This window comes from Castor canadensis, chromosome 16, assembly GCF_047511655.1.
Source record: "Castor canadensis chromosome 16, mCasCan1.hap1v2, whole genome shotgun sequence".
Taxonomy (NCBI): domain Eukaryota; kingdom Metazoa; phylum Chordata; class Mammalia; order Rodentia; family Castoridae; genus Castor; species Castor canadensis.
This window is the reverse complement of record NC_133401.1, coordinates 67603562-67621707: the sequence shown is the minus strand read 5'-3', so window position 1 is coordinate 67621707 and position 18146 is coordinate 67603562. Positions and strand designations below refer to the sequence as shown.

At 34.9% G+C, this 18146-nt stretch overlaps 1 protein-coding gene across 11 annotated transcripts in view; it reads right to left on the bottom strand.

The window, feature by feature from the left end:
• The window catches only part of Cnot6 (CCR4-NOT transcription complex subunit 6), a 74448-nt gene that overhangs the window by 21804 nt on the left and 34498 nt on the right, over positions 1–18146 (bottom strand). For 9 of the 11 annotated variants that reach the window (XR_012442565.1, XR_012442564.1, XR_012442566.1 and 6 more), the window contains 5 exons: positions 11793–11979; positions 10998–11083; positions 2408–2512; positions 2256–2324; positions 717–874 (listed from right to left, as the gene is read on the bottom strand). Coding sequence is in view for 6 of the 11 variants with exons in the window: in XM_074057481.1 (XP_073913582.1) it covers positions 717–874; positions 2256–2324; positions 2408–2512; positions 10998–11083; positions 11793–11979 (605 nt within the window). In the remaining 5 variants the exon portion in view is untranslated. The remainder of the gene's footprint in view (positions 1–716; positions 875–2255; positions 2325–2407; positions 2513–10997; positions 11084–11792; positions 11980–18146) is intronic. The other 2 variants (XM_074057482.1, XM_020164194.2) reach the window with 1 other exon arrangement.

The following is an 18146-nucleotide window of genomic DNA, read 5'->3' as shown; positions in this document are numbered from 1 at the left end:
ACAGTTTTCCTATATATTAAATTTTACATGTACAGTTTGAAAGCTTGAAATAATCCTTTTCAAAGGACTAAGCAAAGCTGTAGACTAAAGAATGCAACATCTTTTCAATTATCTGAAACACCTACTTGTCATTTTACAGGTACGGCTGCCAAGGTGAGTTCTTAGTTTAGAAGTAATATATGGAAGACACATACTCTTGTCTTAAAAGTAATGGAATAAGCATTATACAAGGAGAAGGGACTTTATTTACTATTACAGATTACAGTTTCAGACCCATGAGGAGAAAGCAACTTGACCAAGATTATGTAGGTTATTTTGAGAGGTGGACTGAGAAGTCAAAGTTACTGTGTATAAGATTCAATTCTTTTCCCACTATGCTCTAATTATTCTAAATAATATTGCTGGCAAAGCAAAATTATATCTAGGCAATACCATAATTTCAGTAACTTTGCTACCTATTGAAAAAATATGCACAGGGACATTGGAGGAGAATATTCAACTATCATTGCATATGCTTAAACCCAGCGTAACCCATTTGTTTTATCTGGTAACAGTACTACAAAGCAAGACAGGCTGTGCTCTGAGGATTCACTAAAAACAGAAAGAACAAGAACTGTGGAACTAGGATTTAAAATGTATCACTAATATATTCCGGTATAATTGTTCCTTCCTTTTGGGAGATTCGTTCAATTTAAACAGTCTTCTGTATGACTTACCTGAAGACTTATAATGTCAGCATTGCAGCTCAAAATTTCTTGAATAATGGCCTTTTTCCTGTACTCCCAATTTAGCGCCCATGATGGACAGTAGCCATATAACTGCCGTGTCGCATATTTATCACAAAGAACATTATAGCACATGACAGAAAACAAGGCTGTAGGGAAAATAACTTTACTTATTCATACATATGGAGGGGAAAAAAAAAAACAATTTCAGTAGTAGTTTTCAATTAAATGTTAAGTTTGATTTTAACTACTCAACCTATACTCACTGAAAAGCTACTATATGCCAGACATGGAGGATGTAAAGATGAGCAATGAAAGGACAGATATGGGAATAAATTAAGAATACAATGTGTTTACTATCTGCTATAGAGGTATGTACAGAAATTTTGGAAGCTAAAAGACCTTGAGTCCTTTAATCTCTAAAACCAAGCTTCCTCATTACTATACTCCTTTTACCATGCAATCAATTGTTCATGGAGAATATGGAAACTTCTCAAGCAGTTTCCTTAATAGCTATGTCCAATTTTCTGCTATAGAACAACTGTACGTAGTGTGGCTTTGGTTTCAGATCATCGCAATAAAGTGAGTCACACCAATTTTTTGGCATTTCAGTACATACGAAAATTATGTTTATACTATAGTCTATTAATTGTGAATAGTATTTGTCTTAAAAAGATGTACCAAACTTACCTTCAATTTGTAAAACAAATGAAAAACCCCAAAACAAAATCCCAAACCCAAAAGCAAAGGCAGTATTTGGGAAGCATAACAAAGGCAAGTAAAATGAAACAAGTAATGACCATATTATTAAGTCAAGCAAGAACAAAGAGTATCATAGACCAAATCCTGTAACATATGCCACAGAAGCTCCTCCAAGCTATTTTGTCTCAAGTAAGAGTTTAGTTATCTTAATTTTTTTGTAATGTCAAATACATTTGGAACATATTAGGATTTGGAAACTTCCAAAAGAGAAAGATTTTGGTGTATAAGTTAGATTGATACATTATGGCAGGATTTCTCAATGGTTGCACTACTGAATCTGAGGTGAGTAAACCTTTGTTGTAGGGGACTGGGCTGTGCACTGTAGGATATCTACCACAATCCTTACTCTTTATCTTCTAAAGGCCAGTAACACTTTCCCCAGTTCTGACAATTAAAATTGTCTCTGCTAAATGTCCCTTGAATGATAAAACTGCCCCCGTTTTTGAGAAATACTACTTTATAGCATAGTTTCTGTAACATTTCATCTATAGATGCTAGGTGAACAAGAACTATGTCTATATTATAATCTCCCAAACAAAATCAACTTAAGCATTCTTCCTTAACACTACCCATAAACTGAAGCATGCCAAAAATGCCATTCGGCTTACTTACCAAGACCAGCTAAAAGTAAGAGTTAAAGAGGCTACCAGGGCTGGTGGAATGCCTCAAGCAGTAGAGTGCTTGTTTTGCAAGTGTAAAGCCCTGAATTCAAACCCCAGTACCACCACCACCACCAATAATAATAATAATAACAGTAATGCTACCAACCAGTTGGCCTTGTTCTGTCTGGTTCTTGTAACATAATCCAAGATCTTGGAGGTGGCTGTTCTGTTGAAACTGGTTGAATACAGAAAACACAGACTTAAGCAATATTCTTACATGTCTTCTTAATAAAAAAATTTAAACAAATGACCACTTACTTCTTTTTGCAGTACCTGACAAATTATCAAGCAAATAGTTCAGTAGCCTTCTTGTTCCATCTGGTTCCTGATAGAGGTTCAATATATCCTGGGTAAGCGGATTTCCTAAAAATATTTTTAAAATAAATAAGCCAAGATAAGTACTATAATACATCAAAATTTAAAAATAACAAAATTATCACATTATCTGTAACAATGTTATAGTAAATAATAACTTACAAACTATAGATATACTGCTTTTTCAGTTTTTGATATGAAAAATAAAAATTTATACCATGTTGTACAGAAGTCTTCAAAAATGATTATTAATGGATTAATGTCAATCTATAGTAGTCGTCTGTATCTAACTCTGTCTTACCAACACTTTCAACAACAGGGATGATTAAAAAGATCAAAAGTGAATAAAATTAGATTGGGTGAAGGGGGACTGAGAAAAGGGATTAAAAAGAGGAAGACAACAACCAGTATAATGAAAGAGAAATCAAATTTCAAGAATGCTATAAAGCTAACAAGAAAACATTCCAATGACAACTCGAAGTCATGCACTTAGATTTTTTAAAATACTACTGAAGTAACTAACAAGATAGGGTAGACTTGACTTAAAGAGATAACTTACTTAATTCCTCAGAATTAAGGAACAAAAATAAATGAGAAGTTGCTTCAGGACAGATGGAGTAACATACTTTGCCTCATTCCTCCTGCTAAATACAACTAAACACTTTGCACATTAGGTATGTAACAAGTATAAGACTCTAAATGTGGTGAGAAGGCAGAATGGCTGGTCATATACCCAGGACCCTAAGGAATGACACAGTGGTGGTTCCTTTGATTTACTTTTTGCCTCATGTACCTCAGACACAGAGTGGAAAAAAAGTAACAGAACAAGGGATGCAGACCAAAAAAATCCCAACAAAAGCCAAAAGATCAGAAAATGCCTGCCTAAAAAGTTAAAATTTAAAAAACAAAAGCAAAAACAATGGCCCTATCTCTCTGCATGCCAGCAAAGACCAAGTGGTGATTTTAGATGTTCACGCTCATAAGGAAGTAAGGAGATGCCCCAACACCCCTGCTGGAACAGTGTCACAACCTAAGACTTTCATTCCCTCCTAATCAATAACTAGCTTCTCCCTCTGCCATCAGTAAATGAAGCTTCCCTCCAACATCCTCCCAATAGCAGAGGGTGTCAAGTGAAGTCAAGACTCACTATTTCCCAACAATAATGAAGCTACATCAATATCTCTGTGAAGACCATGTGGAAAGCCAAAACTAGCACCTCCACCCTATAGCAAGGAAAGGCTTCTACTACCAGTCGTTAACAAGGCTAGATAGAATCTGAATTTTCACTCCTCTGGCAGAAAAGAGATGAAGAAAACAAGCTAAAAATAAAAAGACTGAGGAAGATCCAGAGTCTCATAACACAATGTACTCAAATCCATTCAAATGAGTCATTACATCAAAAATGATAAGATAAAGATAAGTTAAAAAAAAACAGATTCCAATATCAACATAACAGAAATATTAGAATTACCTAAAATAAGGCTGTTATGATAAAAGAAATTAAAAACATGCTTAAAATAAATTAAAAAATAGATTCAGCAATGAAAAAAATGTTTCAGCAAACAAACAAAACATATAAGGGACCAAATGTGAATATCAGAACTGAAAAATAGAACAAATGAAACAAAAAGTTCAGTGGATGTACTTAACAGCAGAACAGAGGCACAGAAGAACGACTTAGTGAACTGGGAGATAAAATAGAAATGACCCAACCTGAGCAACAGAGAGAACACACAAAAAAGATGAACAGACTCTCAGGGACTTACAGGACTACACCAAAAGATCTTCATACTAGAGTCTTAGGAACACAAGACAAAGACAACAAGGATGAAAAGAATCTAATAGCTAAAAACTCCAAATTTGGCAAGAATCATAAACCTACATATTCAAGAAGCTGAGCAAACTGCCCAAAGGAATCCATACCAAAACATGAAAAAACTTCTGAAAACCAAAGACCTAAATAAATAAGTAAATCTTGAAAATTGCCACAGAAAAACACCTTATCTATGGAAGATGGGGGATGACAACAGATCTCTCCTCACAAACCATTGTGGCCAGAAAGAAGTGACACTTTTTCAAGTGCTGAAAGAAAACAACTGTCAACTCAAGAGTTCTATACTCAGTGAAAAGGAATGAAGGGAGAAATAAAAGCATTCTCACATGACAATAAACTAAGGCAATGTTAGTTGCTAGCAGACCTGTCCTAAAAGAACCCCTAAAGGAAGTTCTCTATGCAGGAAGGAAATGATGGCAGAAAATCTTGGAACATTAAGAAGGATAAAAAAAAGTATGTGGTAACCAAAATTATGGACAGATATGAAGTTTCTTTCCCTTAGGTTTGCTAAATTATGTTTGGCAGTTTAACATGGTTTATAATCCTAATGTAGATTATATTTTTTGTAACCCTAATGTAGATAAATGCATGTGGAGAATAAGAGGACACAGAGCATTATGCTTTCTATATTTTACTTGAATTGGTAAAATAACCGTATTCTATGAACACTCATAATACCTGGAGCAACCACTAAAAATAGCAAACCAAATAGTCAAAATTACTATAAATAAATCAAATTAGATGTCTAAAAATGTTTAACATAAAAAAGAGGAAAAAAGAAACAAAGCAAGAAAAATAGGATGGACAGAGAATGAAAAGTAAAATGGGAAACTTCAGCTCTAATTTATCAATAATTACACTAAATGTAAATATACCAATTAGAAGACACACTAAGTGGATTAAAAGAAACTCCAAGTGTAACAATACAGGAAGGTACAGAGGGATGAAAAAGACAAGAGTTAAAAAAAACTGAAAGTTTTTAAATACATAAATCTATTAATTATAGCTGGAAACTTTAAACATCCTTCTCTCAACAACTGGTAGAACTAGAAAGAAACTCTATGCCATAATTTAATATACACAGATCAATATATACGATCTAATACACTTTATAGAGCACTCTACTCATCAAAAGTAAAATACAATTCTTTTTCAGTGTCCGAGAAGAATCTGCCATATCCTTAACCACAGAACAAGAATCAACAAACTTAAAAAAACTGAAACCACACAAAATATATCTGACCAAAATGGAATCACATTAAAAATAAGTAACTGAAAGACACATGGAAATCTTCAAAATACTCGAACTTCTAAATAATCCATGGGTCAAAGAGAAAGTCTCAAAGGAAAACAAAATGCATTGAGCTAGTGAAAATGAAAACATAACATCAAACTTTGTGGATGAATACAGATAAAACAGAGCTAAGAGGAAAATTTATAACACTAAATACATACATTGGAAAAGGGAAAGTCACATTTGATAACCTAAATTCCTACCTCAAAACCTAGAGAAAAAGCAAATAAACCCCTCAAAACAAGAAGTAAATACTAAAGAACAGAAATCAATGAAATTGAAAACAGAAAAACAAAGGAATCTTTTTAAAGAGCTGTTTCTTTGAAAAGATCAATAAAACTGACAAGCCACTAGGCAATACTGACAAAGAAAAAAAACTAGCAATATCACAGCTGAAATTATATATCACTATTGACTCTATAGACATCAAAAGGGTAAAAGAATACTATGAACAATTCTACATACATAAATTTAGTAACACATGAAAGACCATTTCTCTGAAAAACAAACTGTCAAAGCTCACTCATTATAAAACAGATGATCTGAATAGCTCTATAACTGCTAAGAAGATGAATGTATTTAAAAATTAACAAAAAAAAAATCTTAGGCTCAGATGTTTTCAATGGAAAATTCTACCAAAGTTTAAAGAAGAATTAGCGCTGATTCTAAAGAATCTCTTCAAGAAAACAGAGAATGAGGGAACACTGTATTTTCTAAGAGTGGGAACAAGGAGGGACATCTATTCTCATACATAGTGATGGAAGTTCTAGCTGGTGCAATAAAGCAAGAAAATAATATACTGGAAAAGAAGAAATAAAATTGTCTCGATTTACAGGTGACATGATTAAATTTTTGCACAGAAAAATCTCAAGAAATATAGAAAAACAAAAACTTCCTAGAACTCCTGGAAATGAGTTAAATAAAATAGTGGGATACAAGATTAATCACACAAAAATCCACTGTATTTCTACATAGTACTCAGATGAACCATAAACAGCAAAATCTAAAACATAGTAGCATCTGCAAGTACTCAAAGCAAAAAGACAGCTAATAAAACACATGTAGGACTTGTCCACTGAAAAATTATACAGCACTGATGAAAAAAGTCAAAGGCAATATAAATAAATGGAGACATATAGGATGTTAAGGATTAAAATATTCAACATTAAAGGTGTCAATTCTCCCTAATATAAAGTTTTACATACATCTAATAAAAAAAAAAAAAAACCCTACCATTAACTTTTGTAACTACAGAGGCAAAAAAAAAACTACAAGAGCTGAAACAATTTTGATTTTGTTCTTTTGAGGTATTGTTTGTTTTAAGACACGGTAGTCTCAAATTCATGATTCTCCTATCCCAAGTGCTGGGATTATAGACATATACCACCTAATCTGACTTCTAAACAATTTTGAAGATGACTAAAGTAGAGGAATTGGTCTATCCTATTTCAGAGACTTTCAGAGCTACAGTAAACTATGTATACTGGTAAAAGAATACAAAACTGTGTACATTTGTAAAAGAATACAAAAATTAATGAAACAAAACAGACAACCTAGAAACAGACCCACACAGATATGCAGAAATGATTTTTGACAAAGATGCTAAAAGGAACTAAATGGAATGACTGTGCAAGAACAATTGGACATCCATAGGATTGAATGAACATCAATCCATAAACTCAATTTTAAATCAAAATGGTTCATACACTTAAATGTAGAGCCATAAAACTTTTCAAACAAAACAGAAGAAAATTTGGGGGACCTAAAGCTATTCAAAGAGTTCTTATACTTCAAAAGCAGGATCGATTTAAAAAAATAATATATATACACACACATATATAAAGGACTCCCTAAATGTAATGATAAAAATCATTCAATCCAATTAGAACATAAGTAAACATAAGAGGAGGTATTTCACAGAAGTAGTAATACAGATGACAATTGAGTACAAAGATGATCTGCTCAGTATCTTTAACCAATAGGGAAATGAAAATTAAAACCACGATATGATTACACATCAACAGGAATGGCAAAAAAACAAAAACAAAAACAAAAAACCCCAGTGAGAACACTAAACACTGATCAGGACGCAGAGAGATTTGATTGCCCATACAGTGCTGGTAGAAATGTAAACTAGTACTGTCACTCTGGAAAACAGTTTGGTAATTTCTTTGAAAACTAACCATAACCAAAGGACCCAGCAGTGGCACTCCTGGGCATTTATCAGAGAAAAACCTTATGTTCACATGATATCCTGTACATAGCATGTTCAGCAGCTTAACTTGTAAGAGTCACAAACTGGAAGCAACCCAGAGGTTAAACTATGAGATCATGAAATACTACTCATCAATATAAAGAAACAAACTATTGATACATGCAACAACCTGGATGAGCACAAAGCAATTAATCTGGATTTTGGTGGGAAGGGGGAAGCCATCTTGAAAGGTTACATACGGTAGGATTTCATTCATGTAACATTCTTGAAGCAAAATTACAAAAATGGAGAATATATCAGTGGTTGTTAGAAGTTAAAAAGTGAGTTGAGGAGGAAGGAAAGTGAACACAAAAAAACATTAAGAATCTTTTTTTGGGGGCGGAGAGGTATAGTAATGGCGATTGAACTCTACTTGAGCCATGCTTCCAGCCCAAGGGATCCTTTGATGATTGAAATGTTTGGTATTTTTTGATAATTGTATATAATTATGGGGTGCAATATGATGTTCAATACATGTAAAGACTGTGGGATGATCAAATTGGGCCAATTAACAAATCTACCAGAAGTATTTATCATTTATTTCTTTGTGGTGAGAACATTTAAGATGCATGCTTTCAGCTATTCTGAAATACACAATATATTAACTATAGTCATCATGATGTGCAAGAGATCACCAGAACATACTTCTCTTACCTAATTGAAGCAACCCCACCTCTACCTATAACATCTGGTAACACCATTCTGCTCTTCTATGCATCTGACTTTTTTTGGTGGGACTGGGGCTGAAACTCAGGGCTTCCTGCTTGTAAAGCAGGTGCTCTACTGCTTGAGCCATACCTCCAGTCATTTTGCTCTGGTTATTTTGGAAGTGGGAGCTCAAAGACTATATATCCGGGTTAGCCTTGAACTGCAATCCTCCCAACCTCAGCCTCCCAAATAACTGGTATTACAAGTGTGAGCCACTGGCGCCCAGATGAATTTGGTTTTGTTTTTTTTTTTTTAGGTACATATTTAAGTGAGATTGTCAGTATTTGTGTCTGTGCCTGGCTTACTTCATGAAATGTTCTGTATTTTGACTGTTCTGCTTGTGATAATTTAATATAGTTTTGAAAGATTCTGCTATTGACAGAAATTGTATAAAGAGTACAAGGATTGTGTTGTGTTATTTCTTACAAGTGCCTGTGAATCTACAATTGTCTCAAAATTAAAAGTTTAAGTAAAAAAAAGTGAATGAGCACCTAATTGGAGCCACCTTTACGATAACACAATTTTGAAGATCATGGACTAATCAATGTAAAGAAAAAAAAACCTGAAGAATGCTAGTGTTATGTAATCAACCTAAAAGAAAATAGTATAGACTGATTTCATGAGACAAAAATACTTTGGCTCTGGAAGAATGCATAATATAGCAAATAGGCATGACTCAGAAAAATCAATGATAGAATTCAGAGAGTGCAAAGATGACGCAACTGATTTAAGAAATACAGCAAGGGCTGGCAGAGTGGCTCAAGTGGTAGAGCACCTGCCTAGCAAAGCATCATGAGGCCCTGAGTTCAAATCCCATATGGCCAAAAAAAAAAAAAAGAAACTGGACAATGACTTTGGAGTACAGCCTAATAAAAAGTAGGTGGCAAAAACATTAGAATTAAAGTATAACCTGCAAAAGTTCAGAAAAATAGCAGATTTATCCAAAAAAGAACTCTGTGAAGATTGTTTATTACAGAGAGATGTATTATACCATCCAAACAAGATATCTGAAATAAACAAATGTCTCTATGTACTGTGTATCTGTGATGAAGAAACATACAAGCATAGATGCAAAATACAAAGCAATGAATTCTGAAATGGCTGCACAAAGGATCATTAAAATCAAAGGCAACAAAGACTGCCCTTTCACGAAAGCTTACTCTCAAGAGGTGTTAAATCACTTAAATCAGTCTGAAAATTTGTGACTGATGGCCTGAACTTCATATAGTTTGTGAATCCTTAACGCATATGGATTAGTTTGCAAACTATTAATGAGGTTCTAAAACCCTGAGCTAGAAGGGCATACAACAGTAGCTTTCTCTGACACCCAAGGGACTTGAACCATTTACAAAGCTGATCATACTAAGATTTCATAGACACTGTAAACATACATTTATAGTTTTCCCTTATTTTTTTGAATAGTTATTTCTACAATATATGAAATGAACTATTAGGTACAGAACTTCACCTTATTACTGAATTTTAATAGAATAAGAGTGCCACTCTTAAAGACTATATATAGTCATCTTTGCTTTCTGCAACCATTTTGCAATAGGCTGGCCATATTCACCCAAGACTGGTAAATCATTTAATGTGATTTAGAAAAAAGTGTGTAGGTCTTGACATATTGTTAAAATCTGACTTTTAATCTTACTGGCTTAATAAGTTATTTCCTAATATTTTCCTGATTAATTATGCGCACCCCCCCACCCCGTCCCGTAACATATTAATCAGGTCCTCATAAATCAAATTGAAAAAACTATATACTCAAATCCCAATCTTTATTTATTTATTTTTTTGGGGTGGGGGGAATGGGTACTGGGGTTTGAACTCAGGACCTATATATATTTTGAGCCACTCCACCAGTCCTTTTTTGTAATGGGTTTTTTCAAGATAGGGTCTCGTGAACTATTTGGCTGGGCTGACTTCAAACTGTGATCCTCCTGATCTCTGCCTCCTGAGTGGCTAGGATTATGGGTGAGCCACCAGTGCCCGGAGAATCCCAATTATTATTAGCAGGTCCCAATGGATGAACATTTTCTAATTACTATTTTCTGTAGTATTTTATAAGACTCTCCAGTTATTGAGCTTTGAGCATAAGGGAAAAAAGATGTCTATATCATGATGAAATAAAAAACATATCGCTTCAGAAATATATCACCGGGACAGACAGTTGATGAAAACAAAGTCTAGAATAGTAAACTTAGGCCTGGAGCAAGAAAGAAGATAAAGACTAGTAAACAAGTCTACAGGTGAACAGCCAAGTGAAAAAACTTTGGGACGTATCTAAGAAACTCATGAAACTTGGAAAAAAGTGAGTCTGCAGAAAAGAAAAAGAAAAAAAACTCCAGATGAGAGGATTCTCTATGGCTTCTTTAGATTCAAAAAGACTTAAGACAAATACAGATATATAACTATAAGAAGCACAAAATGGAAGTCATACCTGTCAGGCCTAGAGTTTGCAACTGAAACAGTTTTCCAAGCTCAAAAGGCAGAACTCGTAACTGGTTGTCGTTTAAACGGAGCTCCCTGTTGACGGAAAAATTTCAGGCAGTTTAAAAAAACTAAATATGAACCTTTAACAATCAAAACCGACAGTACAATTTCTAGGAATATAAGTACTTAAGAATGACAAGATTTTATACTGTATTCCAAAATCTAATTTTGGGCTTTTCAAGCTATATGTAGTTAAGAAAAAAATAAATAAACACACTACCATATCTTGTCAAGATTCCAACCTGAACTGCGTGACTCCAAATCCTCATACTCCACTATAGGCCTCCAAACTTAAGAACTAATTCTAGCTTTGTTTACATCAAGGCTTTACTAGTATCATACATGCAAGCCTTGGGATTAGCACAAAGGTCTCAATGACTAGCAATGGCTTCCTGGGTCCAGTGTTAAGGATATATGATACCCCAACTGTCTATCACAGGTGAGCATGTGAGATAATACAAGTACCTTATAACTGTTCCCACCCCCATTTTATCCACAAATTTTGGTTCAAGAAGAAGTAACATTAACAGAATATAGCAACAGAAAAATCTCAAGCAATGAATCTACTTAATTTATTAGTCAACATTCAATTTTCCAAAAAAACTTTCAAATAAAAGATGTTTCCTTTACTTCAAACACACCATCAAATGGATAGTCTTATCCCCTAACAAAATTAATGTTACATTTTGTCGTGGGCATATAATTAGTATGTAGTAACTGAATCTGCGTATAATCTGCATACCTGAGTGATACCATGTTTCCGAGTTCTGCCGGTAAACTACGGATTTGATTACAGGACAGATCCAGGTACACCAGATTGTGAAGCTTGGCAATGTCTGAAGGAATGCGGGACAAGGAATTGTCACTCAGATGCAAAGCTGTCAAGTGGGTTAGTGACCACAAAGATGAGCTTAAGCTTCTTACATTTCCTATAAGAGAGAAAAAAACCAGGAAGGATTATATAGTGGTCTCTATAATAATCTGTCCATGGACTAAATCAAGATTTAGATGTTTTGATTAGTAACTTAAATTATTATCCAAAATTATGGAAGGGTTAACAGGAGAACTCTTACCTATCCTAGAACAATTTACTGCTATTGTTAATTAAGAAACTCTCTGCTTAACAGATTGAAACAAAAACTTAAAAGTATGCCAATACTTATGGCTGAGTATCTTTTACAATGGAAAACAATTCATCCTTAAATTGACCTCAGATATGAACAAAAGAATATGAATAATTTATAGCAATAATACAACCAAAATTTGAATATTATTGATTTGAATTTATTTTAAAAAATCAAATTCTAATGCCCTTAAGAAGTTGCTCAAATGTGTATAATTCTATGTATATAACAAAAAAGAAAACAAGGTATTCTCAGTTTAAATGAGAAACCAAGTACCCATGCACAAAGAATCATGTAAGCAAGCAAAGTCTGTACTATTTAAGTAAAATTAAAAATACTTACCTAGAAGAATTTCAGACTAGTTATAACTATATAATGAACTAATAACAGACACAAGATTCAGTAACTGAGACCAGAATAACATCTTTCAATGTAATATTAAATCTGTACCTGGCATTTCTTGGCTCAATACTTCTTACAATCTCCTTAAAATTCAATATTTAATCTGAGAGAATGAAACAAACAAATGTAATGGAAATATACCAAACTTTCAGAACTGATTATCTTCTAATGGCTAAAAAGGTACCTTGAGACTGATTTCTAATCAAGAAACAGTAACAGGGGCTAAACTTGTTATCCTACCTACAACAAATATATCAGACATGAGCCAGCACAGGACAATTATCCCTGAAGGAAGGGAAACAAATAAGGTAGGCCCTGTAACTGTCTAAGTTTACTTCCTGGACATCAACTACCAAGAAACAGAACATGGAGGAGGATCCCAGATGAAACAGAGTGATCTCCCTGAATGATGGAGACAAAGTCCAGGGAAACCAAGGTGATGAGGATTCAAGAAGGCAGAGTACTAACTAGAGAAAAATGAACAGAGAGATCAACTGATTTGAAGGAGGTCCCTCCAACATTTCAAGAAGGTCCTCCTCAAGTACTGATCAGTAGATGAATATTGAGAAACTGCTTCAGCCAGAGATGGAAAAACACCTAAAACAATCCTTAGATTTACACAACACTAAGGCTAGATTGTGGTCCCACTGCAAGAGGGGACAATCTCTTAACTCATAAACATAGGGCCTTATTAGTGGTACAAAATTAGCTCTGGACTAATAGCTCTGGTCTCACCTAGTAAAGTTTAAGATCAAGGCTCAAAAGAATCAAAATGTTTTCCAGAAACTTAACTGCATCCCACAACAATGCTGAAGACTAGTTAGAGGAACACAAAGATGTATTACCCAAGAAAAATAATTCACAGTATTTGGTACTCAGTTAAGGCGGGCACAGAGGCACAGGCCTGTGATCCCAGCTACTTGGGACACAAAGATGGGAGGATCAAAGTTCAAGACCAGTCAGAGCAAAAAGTTAGTGAGACTTTATCTCAAAAAACAAGTTGGGCATGATGGTATATACGTGCAATCCCAGCGAAGCAGAAGGCAGAGGAAAGAGAACAGAGGTCCAAGGCTGAGATCAACCAAAATGCTACGATCCTATCTAAAAAACTAAAGCAAAATGGACTGGGATGTGGTTCAAGTTGTAGAAGGGTTACCTAAAAGTACCAAGGCTTTGAGTTAAAAAAAGTCAAGATAACTATAACAAAATTAGTACACAGACATTAATTTACAATAGCTATACTCCACATTAGCAGATAGCCCAGACACCCTAACTGAACAAGTTACACCAATATCTAAAATGAAAAATACAGTGTGGGATTAAAAGCAGGTTATACACTGCAGAAAATTAGTGAATCTGAAGGCATAGCAAAAGGAACTATATCAAATGAAAGAAAGAGAAAAAACACTGAAAAAAGTGAAAAGTACTTCAGTGACATCTGGTACAAAGTTTAACAGTTGAACATATTTGTGACTGGAGCCTCTCAAATCAGGGATGAGATGGGGAGAAAAAAAATACATATCTTAAGAAATAAAAGAAACCGGGCACTGGTAGTACATGCCTAAAAATCCTAGCTACTCAGGAGGCAGAGATCAGAAGGATTGACTTTCTAAGCCAGCCCAGGCAAATAGCTCAAGGAACCTTATCTCAAAAAAACCCAACATAAAACAGGGCTGGCGGAGGGGTTCAAGTGGTAGAGTGCCTGCCTAGCAAGTGGGAAACCCTGAGTTCAAATCCGAGCTGGACCTGGATTAGGCAATAGATTATTAAATGAAACCACAAACAAAAGAAAAATCAGATAAAACTGCACTTCATCCAAGGACATAATCAAAGTAAAGGACAATCCAAAGAATGGAAGAAAACACTTGCAAATCACAAATCATCTATAAGACATTTATCACATCCAAGATATATAAGGAACTTATAACTCAGAAAAAAAAGACAATCCAATTAAAAATGGGCAATGCCTGTAATCCCACCTACTCAGAAGGCAGAGGTGTGAGAATTGAAAGTTTGAATCCAGGCTGGGCAAAGTTAGTGAGACCCTATCTCAAAAATAAAAACAAAAAAACCGGAAGTCCCAGAGGCATGGGTGATGTGGTAGAGTACTTCCCTAGCACACGCACAATGCAAGGCCCTGGGTTCAATCAAGAATACCACATTAATAGTAATAAAAATAAAAATGAGTGAAAGATCTGAATACACATTTCTCCAAAGAAGATATACAAATGGACAACAACCACATGAAAGATGTTCGCTATCATTAGCCATGAGGGAAATACAAAATCAAAACCACAATCATACACTATTTCAAACCCACTGGGATGAATATAATCCAAAAGACTGATGGTAAGTATTGGAAAGGAATAGAGAAACTGTATCCCTTATACGCAGCTAGTGGGAATATAAAATGATGCACAAACATTGGAAAATATTATGGAAGTTCTCCAGAAAGTTAAACAGAGTTAACGTATGAGTTGGCAGTTCACTCCTAAGTATGAATACTTAAGAGAAATGAAAATATATACCCAAATACTTACATACAAAATGTTAATAGAAGTATTAAGAGCTAAAATTGGAAACAACCCAAATAAAATGTGATAGCAATGGAGGTGTGGCTCAAGTGGTAGAGCACCTGCTTTGCAAGCATGAAGCCTTAAGTTCAAACCCCAGTCCCACCAAAAAAAACAACCAACCCCAATTTGACATGACCATACAATAGAAAATTGTATGAAGTACTAATACATGCTATAACAGGGATAAACCTTGAAAACATTCCTACTAAATAAAATAATCTGGTCAAAAAGATCATATATTATATGATTCTATTTATATGAAATGTTCCCAATAATTAAAAACATACTAAGATAGAAGATTAATGGTTGTTGAAAACTGGGAGGTTGAGGAGAAATGGAGAATGACTGCTAGTTAAGTACAGGAATCCTTTCGAGAATGATAAAAATGTTTTCAAACTGACTGTGGTAAATGTTGTACAACAGCATAAATATATAAAACCTACTAAATATGCACATTAAATCAGTGAATTGTATAATATATAAACTGTATCTCATGTTGTTCCAAGAAAAACAGAGAAAGGCAGGCAGAATTTTTCCCCTATTTAATAAAAACTATAAACTCAGACATAAAAAAACCTCAATAAACCCAAGAATATGAAAATGCTATAAAAAGTTTAAAAAAACCCTACATGAAGTTACACTGTAATCAAATGGTTTAAAACAGACAATAAAGGGAAAATCTACAAAGCCAGAAACAAGAAAACACAATTGCATTGCTCTTGCTGGCCTTAATACCATCCTATTTCTGCCTTCTGAGTAGCTGGATAGTACGATACTTTCTTTCATTCATATGTACATACAGTGTTTGGGTCATTTCTCCCCCCTTCCCCAAGCCTGGTTATGTTCATTCTTGACTGTAGTGATGGTTTCACAAGTGCACACATAGGTCAAAATTCACATTATTTGTATATATGGAGATGCTGATTTTTGCATGTCAACTATTCCTCAATAAAACAGTAATAAAATCTATCTTGGATCCAAGAGTGAATTTTTCCTTAATATGTAGTAGAGTAGAAAGTATAGCAGAGACTATTTAGAAAACAAATCCTATTCACTTAATTTTCAGTTCATAAAAAAAAAATGCAGAGCTGATATTCAATATGAACAAAGCATTTAGTACTGTTAACACTGTTAATGTTTTGTATGTATTTTGGCCCTCTACACTCAGGAGAGGGCAAGGGTGTATCTTCAGAAGCAAGTAGAGCCTCTGAATGGAAACTACAATTTCCATGGAATAATGAAGGCTCATTTTACAAATTTACATTTTTAAAATTATAAAATTACACCTAGTTTTCCTACACAGGATAATAATTCTATCTGACAGAAGCACAAACTGGCATTTCTACATAAGGATAAGGTCAAAGATAGCCAAAAAGGAAAACTAGGAAACATAACCAAAAAACCCCTCAAGTATTTGGATTCATGTATAGGGCCTGGGGGTATAGCTCACTGATAGATCACTTGACAAATATGTCCCCAGCCCAAAAAGAAAAGAGAAAAAATATCATGTCTAAACAAATAAATCATACATAGAAAGGGAAGCAAGGGGTGGGGAAGGGGGGCGGTCTCAGGTAACTACCACTGAAGAAAAAAATCTGGAATAAACTGTTTTTGTAGGGGGGCTTTGTAGTAGTACTGGAGTTTCAACTCAGGGCCTTGTGCCTGCTAGACAAGCACTCTACCACTTGAGCCCTGATCCTAGCCTGTTTTGCTTGTAATTTATTTTTCAGGTGGGGTCTCATGCTTTTGACAGGGGCCAGCCTCAGATCAAAATCCTCCTACCTCCGCCTCCTGTGCAGGTGGGATGACAAGAAGTGTGCCACTGCACCCAGCTTGTTTTTTGACATGGTCTCAGTAACATTTTTGCCTGGTCTCGCTCAAACCATGTTCCTACCATCTCCATCTTTCATGTACCTGGGACTACAGGTGTGCACCAACACACCTGGCCCTGGAATAAATTTCTAAACAACAAAATCCAGAAAAGTAACAGGGGAATATTTCTAAGTGTAGTTCAAATCCAAAGATCTGAAAAAGAAAGTATCTGTCAGTTTGAGTAATTAAAATTTAAAAATTTTTTATACTAGAGATACCAATTTGTATAGATGCAACTTTCAGCATTTGTAATACCGGTGAGGGAATAAAGTGATAAGCAACACAATATCCCTGTCCTCATGATTTCCTATGTGAGCTTTATAATGAAGTGTAAAAGAAAATAAAAAAATAAGACAGGTATCGAGGGGGTGGAGAGGGAGGGGGCAGAGTGGGTGGTAAAGGGAGGGGGTGGGGGCAGGGGGGAGAAATGACCCAAACATTATATGTACATATGAATAATAAAAAAATAAAAAAAAAAAAAGACCACACTAAGATTCCACCTCACCCCTGTTAGAATAGCCATCATTAGCAACACCACCAACAGGTGTTGGCGAGGATGTGGGGAAAAAGGAACCCTCTTACACTGTTGGTGGGAATGTAGACTAGTACAACCACTCTGGAAAAAAATCTGGAGGCTACTTAAAAAGCTAAACATTGATCTACCATTTGATCCAGCAGTACCACTCTTGGGGATATACCCAAAAGACGGTGACACAGGTTACTCCAGAGGCACCTGCAAACCCATGTTTATTGCAGCACTATTCACAATAGCCAAGTTATGGAAACAGCCAAGATGCCCCACTACTGACGAATGGATCAAGAAAAATGTGGTATTTATACACAATGGAATTTTACGCAGCCATGAAGAAGAATGAAATGTTATCATTTGCTGGTAAATGGATGGAATTGGAGAACATCATTCTGAGTGAGGTTAGCCTGGCCCAAAAGACCAAAAATCATATGTTCTCCCTCATATGCCGACATTAGATCAAGGGCAAACACAACAAGGGGATTGGACTTTGAGCACATGGTAAAAGCAAGAGCACACAAGGGAGAATATGACAACAGGTAAGACACCTAAAAAATTAGCTAGCATTTGTTGCCCTCAACACAGAGAAACTA